At 48.7% G+C, this 13543-nt stretch overlaps 1 protein-coding gene across 2 annotated transcripts in view; it reads left to right on the top strand.

Annotated features, from left to right (window-relative positions):
- Positions 1 to 6872: 6872 nt before the first annotated feature.
- The window catches only part of GALNT10 (polypeptide N-acetylgalactosaminyltransferase 10), a 173317-nt gene continuing 166646 nt past the window's right edge, over positions 6873 to 13543 (top strand). The window contains exon 1 of one of the 2 annotated variants that reach the window (XM_070414544.1): positions 6873 to 7112. In XM_070414544.1, coding sequence (XP_070270645.1) covers positions 6954 to 7112 — 159 coding nt within the window. In that variant the 5' untranslated portion in view covers positions 6873 to 6953. The remainder of the gene's footprint in view (positions 7113 to 13543) is intronic. The other variant, XM_070414545.1, reaches the window with a different exon arrangement.

Below are 13543 nucleotides of genomic sequence, written 5' to 3'. Positions count from 1 at the left end.
CCCTGTACACCTGATATTTGCATCTGACCCCTCTGGCTAATACTCTGTTTGAGATGTACCCACCCAGTGACGTAGTGTATTTACCCTTTGAGGTGTATGGCCTTCTCTGTTTGCTCTTTTAAAATGTGCCCTACTCAAGGCACCTTCCACGTCCACTGTCTTGATTCAATAGCATTCCCTTATAGTTGGCAGGATTGGCTTTAATTGGCATCTCACTGTGGAAATGACAAAGTAGACGCCAAGAGAGAGACAGGCAATTTTCTGTCTCGAGGTCATTTCAAATAGGCATCCTGCAAACCCTTTCTTTTTATTCAAAGTAGGAGCTGAAATGCCACTAAATGTGCACACTGGATTGAATCACCAGGGTGGCATTCGATGTCTGGCTCCCTTTCTCCATCCTACTTGCAAGCTTGAGTTTCAGAAGTTTATTTATTTATTTTTATTGATTTCGGAGAGAGAAAGAGAAATAGAAACATTGATCAGGGGCCTCCTGCATTTCCCCTACTGGGGATCAAGCCCGCAACCTGGGCATGTGCCCTGATGGGGAATGGAACCATGACCTCCTGGTTCATAGGTTGGTGCTCAACCACTGAGCCACACCGGCAGGGCTGAGTCTCAGAATTTTAGAACTAAAAAGACCACAAAGAACATCCGGTTCAATTGCTTTATTTAATGCAGCCATATTCCATATTTATTGAGACATCTCCTGTTTCTGCTACCAAATACACTCATGGACCCACACGTACATGATAAACCCGATGCTCAGAGAATCTGAGCAACCTGTCTGACGCCACACAGGAAGTTATGGGCAAAGTCTGGACTGATCGAGGCTGACCCGAGCCGGGTGGGGAAATGTCAGTTCCAGGACTTTTTTCTCCCTCTATATTAGAAGTCTGAGCCTTGTTAACTGTCGAACATGGTAGAGATAGCAATTTGGGTCATTATCACCAGGGTTAACGAGTTTCCTGAGTGTAGGTTTTAAAGAGGTGAGTGCTTGATTGATTAATTATTTAATTGATTCAGTTCTCAAATGTTAGCTTGGAACTTCTTTGGGGCCAGGTACTGTACTAGGCATTGAGAATGTGTGGGTGGGGTAGTGGGGGTGAGGGGAATGGTCTCTGTCCTCATGGGGCTTATAATGCGGTGGAGGAAACAGATACCAAACAATCCTCTCGTAACCATAAACACTGTGGCTGTTTAGGAAGGGTATTGCTAAGAGGTCACATAACCAGGAAGCTCAGCATGTTCCCAGAAATCCGGCAGCCTTCCCTGAAAATGCCTAATGATCTTGGTGATCTCCAAGGAGAGGAGAAGCAAGGGGCTCGAGGCTTGCAGCAAACTCTGAAGTCCAACACCTCTCGCTTCTCAGGCTTTGCTTCAGGTCAAGCAAACCTCTCTCTCACCACCCTGGAAATCGTGTCATTACAGAGTCACGATGATCCCCATTTCACAGATGAGGAAATGGAGACTCACAGCAGCTAAGGGACTTGGCCAAGTTTAGAGTGTTAAAAGTAGACTGACACGCAGACCAGCACCTCCTGACTGCTGATCTGTACTACTCTCACACCCCCTCCGTTTTGGGCAAGGCCAAATCAGCCTTGGGGGCTAGCCCTTAACAAATGGGGTCAGCAATAACAGACCATAAGAAAGGTGAGGACAGGGAGTAGAGACAGTTTTCATATCCTCATCAGGAAAGCTAAAGGGCCTGCACCTGTCACCTATTACCTTGTCTCTATCTAACCCTTCTTGGGGAAGTGTCTCTCAGAGGATCCTGAAAGATATGCCTGTTACTGATGATAAGAGGGATAACTGAAGAGTGAGAGAATAAACAGCTCCCCTTTGCCCCCTAAAACAAACAGAGACAGAAAAAAAAAGAAAAAGAAAGATGTGGAAGTAAAGATGGGACGATGGGGGAAGATAGGAGATACTCACCATTCATCAAATGTATGTATTAAACCCTTTCTGTGTACCATGAAAACAAGTAAATAAGCAAATATATAAGATTTTAGCCAAGAGGAAGATGCACTGTGAAGACTACATAGAAAAGGTAAAGTACGATGTCACTCATATGTGGAATCTAAAGAACAAAACAAACAAAATTGAAACAGATTCATAGACACAGAGAGCAAACTGGTGGTTGCCAGAAGGAAGGGGCTTGGGGGACTGGGGGACAGAGGAGAAGGGATTAAAAGGCCCAAATTGATAATTACAAAATAGTCATGGTGACTAAGTAAAGCATAGGGAATATAGTCAATAACATTGCGGTAACTATGTATGGTATCAGTTGGGCTACTGGAAATATCGAGGGGAACACTATGTAAAGTATATAATTGTCTAACCACTAAGGCTTAGTGACTAAGCTGTATGCCTGACACCCACACAAAATAAAGTTTAAAGAAAATAAAAGTATGGAGAGAGCACTGCAGCTGGGCAGTCAGGGAGGGTCTCTGTGAGGAGGTGATAATTAAGCTGAGATTTGAAGGCCAAGAGGGAGCGACCAATGGGGGAAGAGCCAGAGAAACAGCGTTCCTGGTCCAGACAAGGGCTCATGCAAAAGTCTTGGGGCTGGACTGAACATAGTGCCATCAAGGACCGGGAAGTGCAAGTGGCTGATTTGGAGCGAGTGACAGGAGGGTGATACATGAGGTTGGAGGGCAAAAACCCAAACCCAGGCCACAGCCCAAGCAGCTGAAAGCCTGTTTATCCCTCCTCAGCATTCCTCTTGGTGTTTGACTTCCATTTTGGCCACAGTTACTAGTTTCATTAGGCCCACATCTGCAGTGTGCCCTTTATGCACATTATCTCATTTAAGGCTCACCATAGGCCAGGACGGCTCAGTCTGAAAGTAACGTTTCTTGTTTAATTCAGTCGATGACCAGATCAGTTTTCCTAGAGAAACAGCCAGAGCTAATGGGCTGCCCGCATGTCTCAAATGGCATTGCCTCAGCGAGTGGGATAAAGCCCCAGGAGTTTCCTCCCCCTAGCATCCCACATTGTAAGAGATCAGAGTCCAGGATGAAAGCTGGGCTAATGGGTTAGAGTTTCCACTGGGGGCCGACCAGGCCGACCAGCTTTGATTAACAAATCACTCAGTAAGACACAAGGAAAAGCTCAAATCCAATTTTACACAGATTCCTCTAGGGAGCTGGAAGAAAGGATGGAGAGGAGAGAGACATTGAAGGTTTTCTTGTATATAATCTCAGCTGCTACACTTCACTCAGCCATTAATTACTGAGCATCTATTGTGTTCCAGGCCTGCAAGGGGCCCGGGCTTACCTTCTTGTAGTTGAGCAGGAGTATGAGCTGAAATCCATGTGCCCTGGCTTAGCTCCTGCTGCTCTGGCCCAGGGAGAGGGGTCAACCTTTTGGCAATTTCCTCTGCCTGGAAGGAGCATGGGTTTTCTAATTTGAAAAATAAAAGGAAGTCTGTGCTAGCAGAGGCAGGACAATACTCTACAGGACAAAAAAATTACAAAGTTCCCCCTTGCTTGGAGCTCACAATCTAGAGGAGGAAACCAAAATGATACCTGTTCTGAAGAAAAATCAAGCAGATGGTGGTGATGGGGACACTCTTTGATATTTTAGATGAGTTGGCCAGGGAAGCACTCTCTGAGGCAGGACATTTGATTTGGTAGCTGAAAGATGGGAGGGAGAGAACCAGACAAAGGTTTAGAGCAGCGGTTCTCAACCTGTGGGTCGCGACCCCTTTGGGGGGTCGAACGACCCTTTCACAGGGGTCACCTAAGACCATCGGAAAACACATACATAATTACATATTGTTTTTGTGATTAATCACTATGCTTTAATTATGTTCAATTTGTAACAATGAAAATACATCCTGCATATCAGATATTTACATTATGATTCATAACAGTAGCAAAATTACAGTTATGAAGTAGCAACGAAAATAATTTTATGGTTGGGGATGTATTAAAGGGTCGCAGCAGTAGGAAGGTTGAGAACCACTGATGTAGAGCCTCGTGGCCTGTGGCAAGGATGCTCATAGATTAATGTAACATAAAGGGAAGTCACAGGTGAGTTCCCAGGATCAGAGTGAGCTTCACGTTTATAAAAGGATCATCCTAGCTACTCTGGTTATAGCATTGTGCTCCTGATATGGAGGCACATGAAAGAATTCTGCAACATTATCTTTCCCTCTAGGAACTTTCACTTTTGTCAGAGTCAGGATGGAAATTCAATTACATAAATACTGTGTGTCAACTGTAGTGTTTAAAAAAGGGGTGTCATAGCAGCATTCTTCACAATAGCCAAAAGATGTAAATAGTTTAAATATCCATGAATGGATGAATGGATAAAAAAAAAACTGTGGTATATACTTACACACGAATATTATTCAGTCTTAAAGGGGGTGAAGTTCTGATACATGCTACAACATGGATGATCCTTGAAAACATTATGCTAAGTGAAATAAACCAAACAGAAACGGACAAATATTGTATGATTCCACTTATATGAAGTACCTAGAATGGTCAAATTCATAGAAACAGAAAGTAGAATGATGGTTACCAGGCTTTGAAAGGAGGAAATGGGGAATTAGTGTTTAATGGGTACAGAATTTCTGTTTAGGAAGATGAAAAAGTTCTGGAGATGGGTAGTGGTGATGGCTGCACAATAATGTGAATGTACTTAATGCCACTGAATGGTTCAAATGGTAAATTTTATATTATGCATATGTTATTACAATAAGACAAATATTTTTAAAAGGCATTAGGTAAGGATCTAGGGATAGAAGAGTGAGCAGTCTACGCAGAGGTAATAGCAAGTGCAAAGGCCCAGAGGTGGGAATGGGGACTGTGCCTGATGTTCTCTGATGAATAGGAAGAAGGCCAATGGGTTGGGGCATAATGAAGAGAGTAAAGGGTGAGAGCTATTCATGTCTAGCCTTGAAGGATCTTGTCATTCTTTATAGAAATCCAGGGGGAGGCGGGGAGCCACTGAAGCAATTTGAGCTGAGGGGTGATGCTATCTGAACTTTGTTAAAACAGGATCACTCTGGCTTTTACTTTTCTTCATTCTGAGTCTCATTTGCAAATGATGATAAGAAAAGCATTTATCTCACAGGGAAGCTGTGAACATTAAAAGAGGTGATGCATGTCAAGGGTTTAACATGGTGTCTGACGTAGCATTCAATAAAAGGTAAGCATTACTGTGACAGAAATCCAAAGAAAGACAGCAGCCCCCTGAGGACTTTTGGAGGACTTCATGGAGGAGATGGCAGTTCAACTGGGCATGGAAAGATGCACAAGATTTCTACCGACATACATGGGGAAGAGGAGGGCTTTCTGGGTAGAAGGAACTAAGTGGTCAAGGAAAACAGCCAGCAATTGGTCAGGGCAGAGAGGAGGATGTTTGATCTGCCCTAGCAGGCCACAGTGTGGGCTCTAGAGCCTAAGTGATGGGAGCTTTGAAGGTTTTGTAGCAGATGTCGAAATCTGTAAGCTTTGATTTCAGAAAACAGAATCGCCAGCCCCCTGCCTGGAGCAGGAAGAACTGGGAAGCAGGAGTCAACAGGACACTGGTCCAAGTCTGGGGCTGCTAGGCAGCAGCTGGGCTGGAGGTGGAGAAAATCAAGAGGATGCTTTGGGGATGGAAAAGAGGAAGGCAACCAAGAGGGCTCCTGGTCCCTGGGCATCAGAGGAAGCAACTCTGTGAAGAGCACTGAGGAGCCACAGGCATCACCACCCAGCTCCGTGGCCCTCCGCAGTGCTCAGAGGGCCAGACTCCCTCAGAGCCCTCTCCACGGTCCAGACACACTCCTCTGTCTAATGCGATTATGTATTTGATGTTTCGGCGCCCAGATGTGGGGGCTCGAGTCTGTTTGCATTTCATCCCTGTGCCTGGCACAGTGTCCGGTACACAGTAGGCGTTCGCTAAGGGTTTGCTGAGGAGCTAACCCGAGACAGAGACCTCTGTTTCAATAAAGGGCTTCATGAGCTGATTGCCTACAAGTACAAGTGGGACTGGAGGGCATTCCAACCCCAAGGAGGTTGGGCTTTCGTGAGAAAAGGTCCTGCAGAGAAACGCCGGTCGCCTCCCCGCCGGTTTGCAGGGTCAACAGACAGGTGGCAGGCGGGCACAGCACTCCAGTTGACACAAGGCGTTCACACCTAACGACAGGGGCTCCGAAAGGAAGAAAAACGAGGGTCCGCCGGCAAAACAGTGCGCGTGAGGCACGGGTGTCGCCCCATTTCACAGGTGTGGCCTGGGAACACAGCGTCCCCGAAGTCACAGTAAATCCGCAGGTTCTTTCTCGGAGCCGAGCCGAGGTGGGTGGGGAGCCCCAGCTGCCGGGGCCGCGGGAGTGGAGCATCCCTCCCGGCTCCAGCACAGCCTGCACATCCCCGCGGAGCGCGCAGCGTGTCCACGGGAATGCGGAGCGGAGGTTGCCGGGCGGGGCTGTGAGTCCCCGGGCGCGTCCCAGCGCGCGAAGACGCTCAGAAGCCTCCCCGCACCGGTTAGCGCCCAACTCCCCAACTCCGGGACTTTAGCAAAGCTCCTAAGAGCGGGAGGGGGGGCCGCCGAGGAGCGGACCGCACCATCGCGGCCGAGAGGGGGGAGGAGTCTGCGCTCGGTCCCCGCGGCGCCCGGGCGGAGCAGGAAGAGCCGCAAGAAGGATTTTGCTCCGGCACACGGCGCTCGGCAGCCGATCTATCGGAGGTCGGCGCGGGGCGAGCGGGTCGCCGGGGCTCGGGACCGGCGGGGTCGGCGGCGAACCCCCCCTGGCGGCGGCGCGGTGGCCCAGCCCGGCTCCCCGGCTGGCGAGCAGCGGAAGTGCCGCGGAGTTGGAGCGGGGCCGGCGCCGGGGCCGCTTCTCCTCGCCGAGCTGCTGCCGCCGGGCGGGCGGGCGGGCTGACGCTCGGAGCTGGGGGCCGCGCGGCGGGACCGGCGGGACCGGCGGGACCGGCGGGACGCGGCGGGGCTGACCGGCCCCGATGAGGCGGAAGGAGAAGCGGCTTCTGCAGGCGGTGGCGCTGGTGCTAGCGGCCCTGGTCCTTCTGCCCAACGTGGGGCTCTGGGCGCTGTACCGCGAACGGCAGCCCGACAGCACCCCCGGGGGACCTGGGGCTGCGGTGGCCCCAGCGGCCGGACAGGTGAGTCCTCCAGATGTTTAGGGGTTGGGAACACTTTCTCCCCTAATTTACTTGTAGCTTTCGGTTCCTTCCTTCCCCTTCCCCTGCCTTCTCAGCGTCAGCACCGGAGACACTTCTCTTCTTTCCATTTTTTTGGATGGGAGGTTGAGGTTCAGAGAAGGACAGGGACTTGTCCAGGACCCCGCGCCCGTCAGAGGCAGAACCAGAACTGGAAACCAAGAATCCTGATGCCCAGTCTGGACGTCTAGTTCTTACCGTAGGTTCCCGTCCTTCTTTCTGCCCATGTGTGGGTACCCCCTCGCCCCTTCCAGCATCTCTCTTTTGGAGGATCCTGTCGGCATGCCGCATCCCAGGATCACTCCTGGAGATCCCGGTACTTCTAGCTCAGTGGCTCTCAACCTTCTGGCCCTTTAAATACAGTTCCTCATGTTGTGACCCAACCATAAAATTATTTTCGTTGCTACTTCATAACTGTAATGTTGCTACTGTTATGAATCGTCATGTAAATATCTGATATGCAGGATGGTCTTAGGCGACCCCTGTGAAAGGGTTGTTCGACCGCCAAAGGGGTCGCGACCCACAGGTTGAGAACCGCTGTTCTAGATGTTGTCCAGGTCTTTTCTAATCTCCCCCCACCTGCTGATCCCAGTGTTCCCTACTCAGGTCAGCCCCTTTCCTGTGTTCCCATCGGTTAGGAGGCGGGCCTCCCACCTCTCCCTATTTGCTCATTCTCCCTCCAGATCCTGTGGGTTCCTCGGAGGATGCAAAGATCATCCTCCCCTTGGAGCTTCAGCCCCTAGGGATGGGGAAGGGGGTGAGCTCCTGGTCCTTGAGGGGCTTGCTGTTTTTTTGACCTTCTGAGGGTCCAGAAGTGGGGGCTCTGGTAGCGAGATCCCCAAAATTTCCCAGAGGCTATTTGTTCCCGGTGCCCAGAAGATGGAATATCATATGCCTTCCTTGTCCCTCCTCAGGGTACCATGACTCCTCTGAACTTGTTCAGGCTAATTAGGTGTGCTGTTTCTTGCAGCATAGACTAGGATTTTAATTGTTTCTGCCTCCTCTGAACTCACCCATGTATGCGTGCGTGTGTGTCCCTGTGTGTGTGTGTGTGTATATGCATGTGTATGTGTGTGTGCTGTGTGTCACACATACTTTAGACTGATAGCAGACGCCCTGTCAGTTCACTCCTAGCCTTCCAGCCCCTGACTCGGTAGCTGACAGTGAGCGAATGCATGCTTGACAAATGTTTCACACGGTGGGATATTTCAGGTTTGTGAAGGGATTTCCTTGTTCCATGGGAAGCGGATGATTTGTGCAGCAGGGTCAAATTTGACTGGTTGTTGGCAGGATGAGTGAAGAAGCTGACTTTTGAAGCTGATGGTTTCCCTTTCACTTCCCGATATCAGGCTGCTGTCTGGGTAGTGAGAGTGGCATCTTGAGTGGGGCTCTTTGCGACAAAACTGGCCAATTTTGAGTGTAGCCTGTCACTCGGTAATTGTTGTAAACCATCCTACAGGGCCTGGTTGATCTTTCTGGTAGAGCTTACTGTTGGGACACTAAGGGCCCTAACTCCTTTCCTAAATCCCTGGCACAAATCCTGACAGCCAACTTAGACCCTTCTCCCTTAAATTCTGTATTCCTGTGGGTGTTTGCTTCATGAAGTCTTTCTTCTGTTCCCATCCTGGGCCAGGGTTAGGAGGTCAGGCTTCTGTCCTCTGCCCTACCATTAACTTGCTGTGTGTGTCCTTGATCACCTCTCAGGTCTGTCTCTGAGCCTCCCTTCCTCCTTATGTAAAATGTGGTTATTGGTCTAGCTCCACCATTCTGTAATACCGTCAATGAATCAATGAGGAGTACATTGACCACTTTTTTTTCCTGTGGCAGGAGCCCCTTGTAGCATCCTTAGCTGTGGGGGCACCATACTGGACTTAGCCCCGGGTCATGGGGGAGAGTGCCCTGCCCAAGTGCAAACTCTCCTTTGGAATAGCTCTGGCCGGTTCTAAAATAGCTCATAACATTCTGCCTCTGCCTGGAGAAAGCCCTCGTATTTCATTTGCTGTGGATGGCAGACATCCTGATTCTCATTTTCTATAGTCCCAGATGTGTAGAGAGAAGGTCAAGGTTAACTGCCAGTTTGGTCTGAACTTTCAAAGTAAATTACTCACTTGTGCAACAGGGAACTGATGGAGGAAGGCAGCCTTTTGGGCAGAGAGAGAGGGAAGCAACAGCTGGGCGCTGCTCAGAGCCCTTAACTGAAATGGACAGACAAGCACATCTGGGACGGTCTAGTTCTCGTTCATTTCTTTTGCTCTGCAGTATCATGAAGAGGAGGAGGAGGAGGAAGTGGTGAATGGGGTCTGGTGGTGGTGGTAGCGGGTGCCAACTGATTATCCTTGCTTTAAAGGAAATGTCTTGGCTCCCTGGGAGCAGCAGAATGGAGCTGTTTCCCCAATGACAAGCTATTCTAGGTGCTATAGGATTCTGCATTCATCCTCTGCCTTTCAGGAACACGCTGCCAAATTTCCACACAGTCCCCTGTTTGTTCTGCTCTCCTGCAGATGCACAGCGCTGGGCTTGGCCCCCGGTCCTGTGTTTGAATGTCAGCTGGCCTTGAGGAAAAAGGCTGACTTCTCACAGGGATGGTGCTCTGCCCCTCATCCCAGAGTACCGGGATGTGCACGGAACACGCCAGGCTGCTGTCTGGGAGATCTGGCCTCTTGAGCACACGGAGCTTCTTTTCGACAGGGTTGACCGGTTCTGAGCTCAGCCTGTCACTCCTGTAATGGTTGAGCGTGATCCCAGGGCACCTCGTTGATCTTTCCGGAAGAAATAACTGCAGAGGTTCGGGAGGAAAGTCTGACAGGACTTTATCCAAATGAAAAATATATTCCTTGTGGGTGTGAGAGAAGTTTCTTTGAGGGTAACAAATGCACTGTTGTTTGAGCGGTCCTTTAACTCCTTGATTTCTCCACCGGATTGAAGAATACAGAGTTTTAAATTAAGAGCATTTATCATCTGCTAGAACTTGAGTCTATACAACTGTCACACTGGCTCCAGAGGGTGCTGGGTAGGGCAGCTGATTTATAAAGGACACAGAATGCTTTTAGGATTTCCAAATCCATCTGGTCAGACAACTCAGCTGGCTGCTGTGAAAGCTGCAATACCAAGCAAGAAAAGCCAGTCTTGAAGCCATCTTCATTTTAATTTGGGGTTCCCTCTCATTCCTAGCCCCCATCTGCTTAACATCTTGGTTTGATTCTCCAGTCTGTTTCATATTCCGGACTTGGGAACTGGCCATGAAAAACCCATACTGGGAAATACGATGCAGTTCCTCCCCGTTTCTGAGCCGTAATCTCTTGTGAGAAATGACTTCATTGGATAATAGTGACTATAGGATAGAAACTGGTGGGTTAATGGAATACCAGTGACTCAAAGTTTCAAGTATCAAGAGTTTTTACTCACTGTATCTTTATTTTTCATTGTGAACTTTATTCCTAGAACACCCAGAAATTAATGCCTTTTCCCCCTTTGTTAGTCTTCCCGGTGGCAGAGCCTTAGCAATCGGAAAGTTAAGTACCATAGAAATGTAGCCTTGGAATGATTTCCTTAATTTCCCACAGAGGGGCTGGGATCCTGTAGATGGCTAATCACTTCTCTGCCTGGTGCCCAGCTGAAACCTGATGCCACAGGGGAAGGGTTGTTGATTTACTTGAGCAAATCTTGTTCCCCACCTGCTTTCTCTTATCCTGGGCTTGCAATCTCCCTAGGAGCCCAGCTGAGGAAGGCCTTGGAAGAGAGGCCTAGGTTCTAGTTCTCTCTCCTTCCTTAAACTTACTGTGTGACCTTAGGAAAGTGGTTTAATCTCTCTGGGCCTTGGATTCCTCATCTGTGAAGTAAGGGCTTAGATTCAGAAGGGGAAAAGGTCATTGTGTGTATAATGGTGCTTCTACTCCACTGGCCAGGGCAGACGTTGCTAAGCAATCTCTTTCCCATTAAACCCAGACTTGGCCTCAGACTGTTTGTCAACACTGCTAATCAGGTGGCGTCAATGGCATGTTGAAACTCAAATGCGATGTAGGGGATAGATACTGTTAGGACTTTTCCAACTCTAACATCCTGGAGTTCTGTGAGTTTGTTTGGAAGCATGTACTGGAAAGGCCTGGATAGTAGCAGTGTGTTTAAACAAGCTTCCATATCTAACTTGTGAGGAGGCCACTACTTAGAGATATGTTCAAACTCTAATGCCTTCTCTCAGGCTGTAGTCTAAGGATGTTCAGCTTGTAATCTGCTGGCTCCAGTGACACGATAAAAACTAATGGAACAGGATTGAAAAAGCAAAGGCCTGTTTGAAAGATAACCATCTAAGCTTGCTAATTGCACCTTGTCCACAGTCAGCTCTTCCACAGAGATGGCATCAGGATCTCATGGCTGAAAAACTCCTGGAGGCAAACTTGGCAGCCAGAAGTATGTCCCGTGACAGCTAAACGCTCATGACGGTGTTAGCAGTGGGTTTTTTATTTTGAATGTATCTGACCCTCTGCATTCCATCTTTGTGTCAGAGCCAGTAAAAGAAGAGCTGATAGATAAGGCTTGGCCCCCAGGAAGACTGCATAAGAGTCCTGCTTCTCCGAAAACCACTGTCCTCACGCCCAGTGAAGTGGGGTGCCTCTCCGTGCCTGAGTTCCTGTGCCCCCCCTCCCCCCAAAACGTCTTAAAGTAGGAACCACATCCTCTTCTAGCACATAGCGAAAGGCTTATAAGAGAATGTGTTTGGTCAGTTATGTTGTATATCAGCAGGAAGGGGGCTCCGGAAGTCATCCAGTCCCACCCCCTTATTTTGTAGGTATAGAAACTGAGGCCCAGGAGAGGAGAAGTCAGTTCACAGAGGCATGCAGGTCAGAAGCCAGTTCTTCTCTCCAAGTTCTTACTCTGTTTGACCATGAATATTTTCCCCTCCACATGCTAATATTTGATCCTTCTCCTCCATTATTTCCTTCATGAGCCAAGAGTATCACTCCCAGTTTTGGAGGTCAGCACTTACTGAGACCAGCTCTCTGCTGGAACTTACCTGGCTTTTACTTTTTTTTTCCCCCAACAAATGTTTATAGTTTTAAATCAAGTCAAATGGGTTAAATTTTAAGGTGGCAAAGGGATCCAGCAGGGGAATTAGAGGAGTTAAAAGGATGCATCATATGTAGCATCCCAGGTGACACCACCACGGCTGTCCGTGGTAGATGGACTAATCTCAGCTTAAGAGCCACCTCAGATTCTCTGTCAGTTGCACGTAACAGAATGAATTAAGCCACGTGGGCTGACATGAGTCAGGGAATTTATTAGTTAGCTCCTGTAATTGCAATTGACTTCAGGTGTGGTGTGATCCAGAGGTTTCATGTCCTGACTGAGCCCCCATGGTAGAAAAAAATGGTTGCAACTCTTTCCCATCTCATATTCACACCCAGATCCTAGAGGAAAGAGTCTGTTACTTCTGATAGCTTCCGGAGAAGAGAGGAAACGTCTTTCCTATGAGCCCTAGCAAGGTCTCCTCAGGTATTATTGGCCCAATTTGGATCTCATGTGCTCTCTGGACCATTCACAGTTGATGCTGACAGACTTAATCCACTCTAGAGCTACTGGTCGCGTCAGGCCACCCAAATCCTAGGAAGAGCAGTTGGGAAAAATCGGGTGGTGAGGAGGTGAAATGAAATCTGGGGAAGAAGCCAGCAAATGTTCCCTTCAGAATCCTGCTGACACAGGATCCAAGGCAGTTGAGGGATCAGACGTGGTCCTCGAGATAAAACCCCTGGGCCATCCTGGACTCAGTATTGATCCCTGAACCTGCAGTCTGGAGTCTGAGTCTCATTCTGCCCCACCCTTGGCTGAGAGGCTTCCCTCTGTGGGCCTCAGTTTCCTCCTGAGGACGGCTTGGTGCAGATGCTGGCCAGCTGGAGTAGAGGGTTGAGCCGAGGAGCAGTTGAAAGCTGCCTTTATTTCATCTTACGTGTGAGTGCTGCTGCTGCCTTCCTTCCCCCTCACAGGCATCCTGAGAGCTGCCCCCGCCCCTTCGCACACACATTAAAAGTCAGTTCATTGAAAATTTCTCTCAAGCTGAAAAAGAACTTCTGTCTCTTCAGCTTTGGCCCTCTTAGCTGGAGGAGGCGGAGTGTTCATACTTTGGAAGCTAGAGGAAGCTAAACAATTCCGCTTGCTGGGGTGGGTGGGTGTGTATTTATGAGTGTGTAGCTTTCTCTCCATGTGTCTCTCTTCTCTCTTATCTTTGGATGGTTCCTGTTTGGTGCCCTCTGCTGAGTGTAGATAGAAGAAGAAAGAGGGGAAAGCAGGCCCATTTGTTTCCTTCCCTTTGGTTTTGAGAGAAGTCTGAGTTTCAAAAGCTGAATTCTCTTCAGTTTGGTGATAAAGGCCACATCATAAAA

Source organism: Myotis yumanensis, unplaced genomic scaffold, assembly GCF_028538775.1.
Source record: "Myotis yumanensis isolate MYYU_CA2020_CCGP unplaced genomic scaffold, mMyoYum1.0.hap1 SCAF_5, whole genome shotgun sequence".
NCBI lineage: Eukaryota > Metazoa > Chordata > Mammalia > Chiroptera > Vespertilionidae > Myotis > Myotis yumanensis.
Note: the sequence above shows the minus strand (reverse complement) of the source record. Positions and strands in the feature narration are given on the sequence as shown.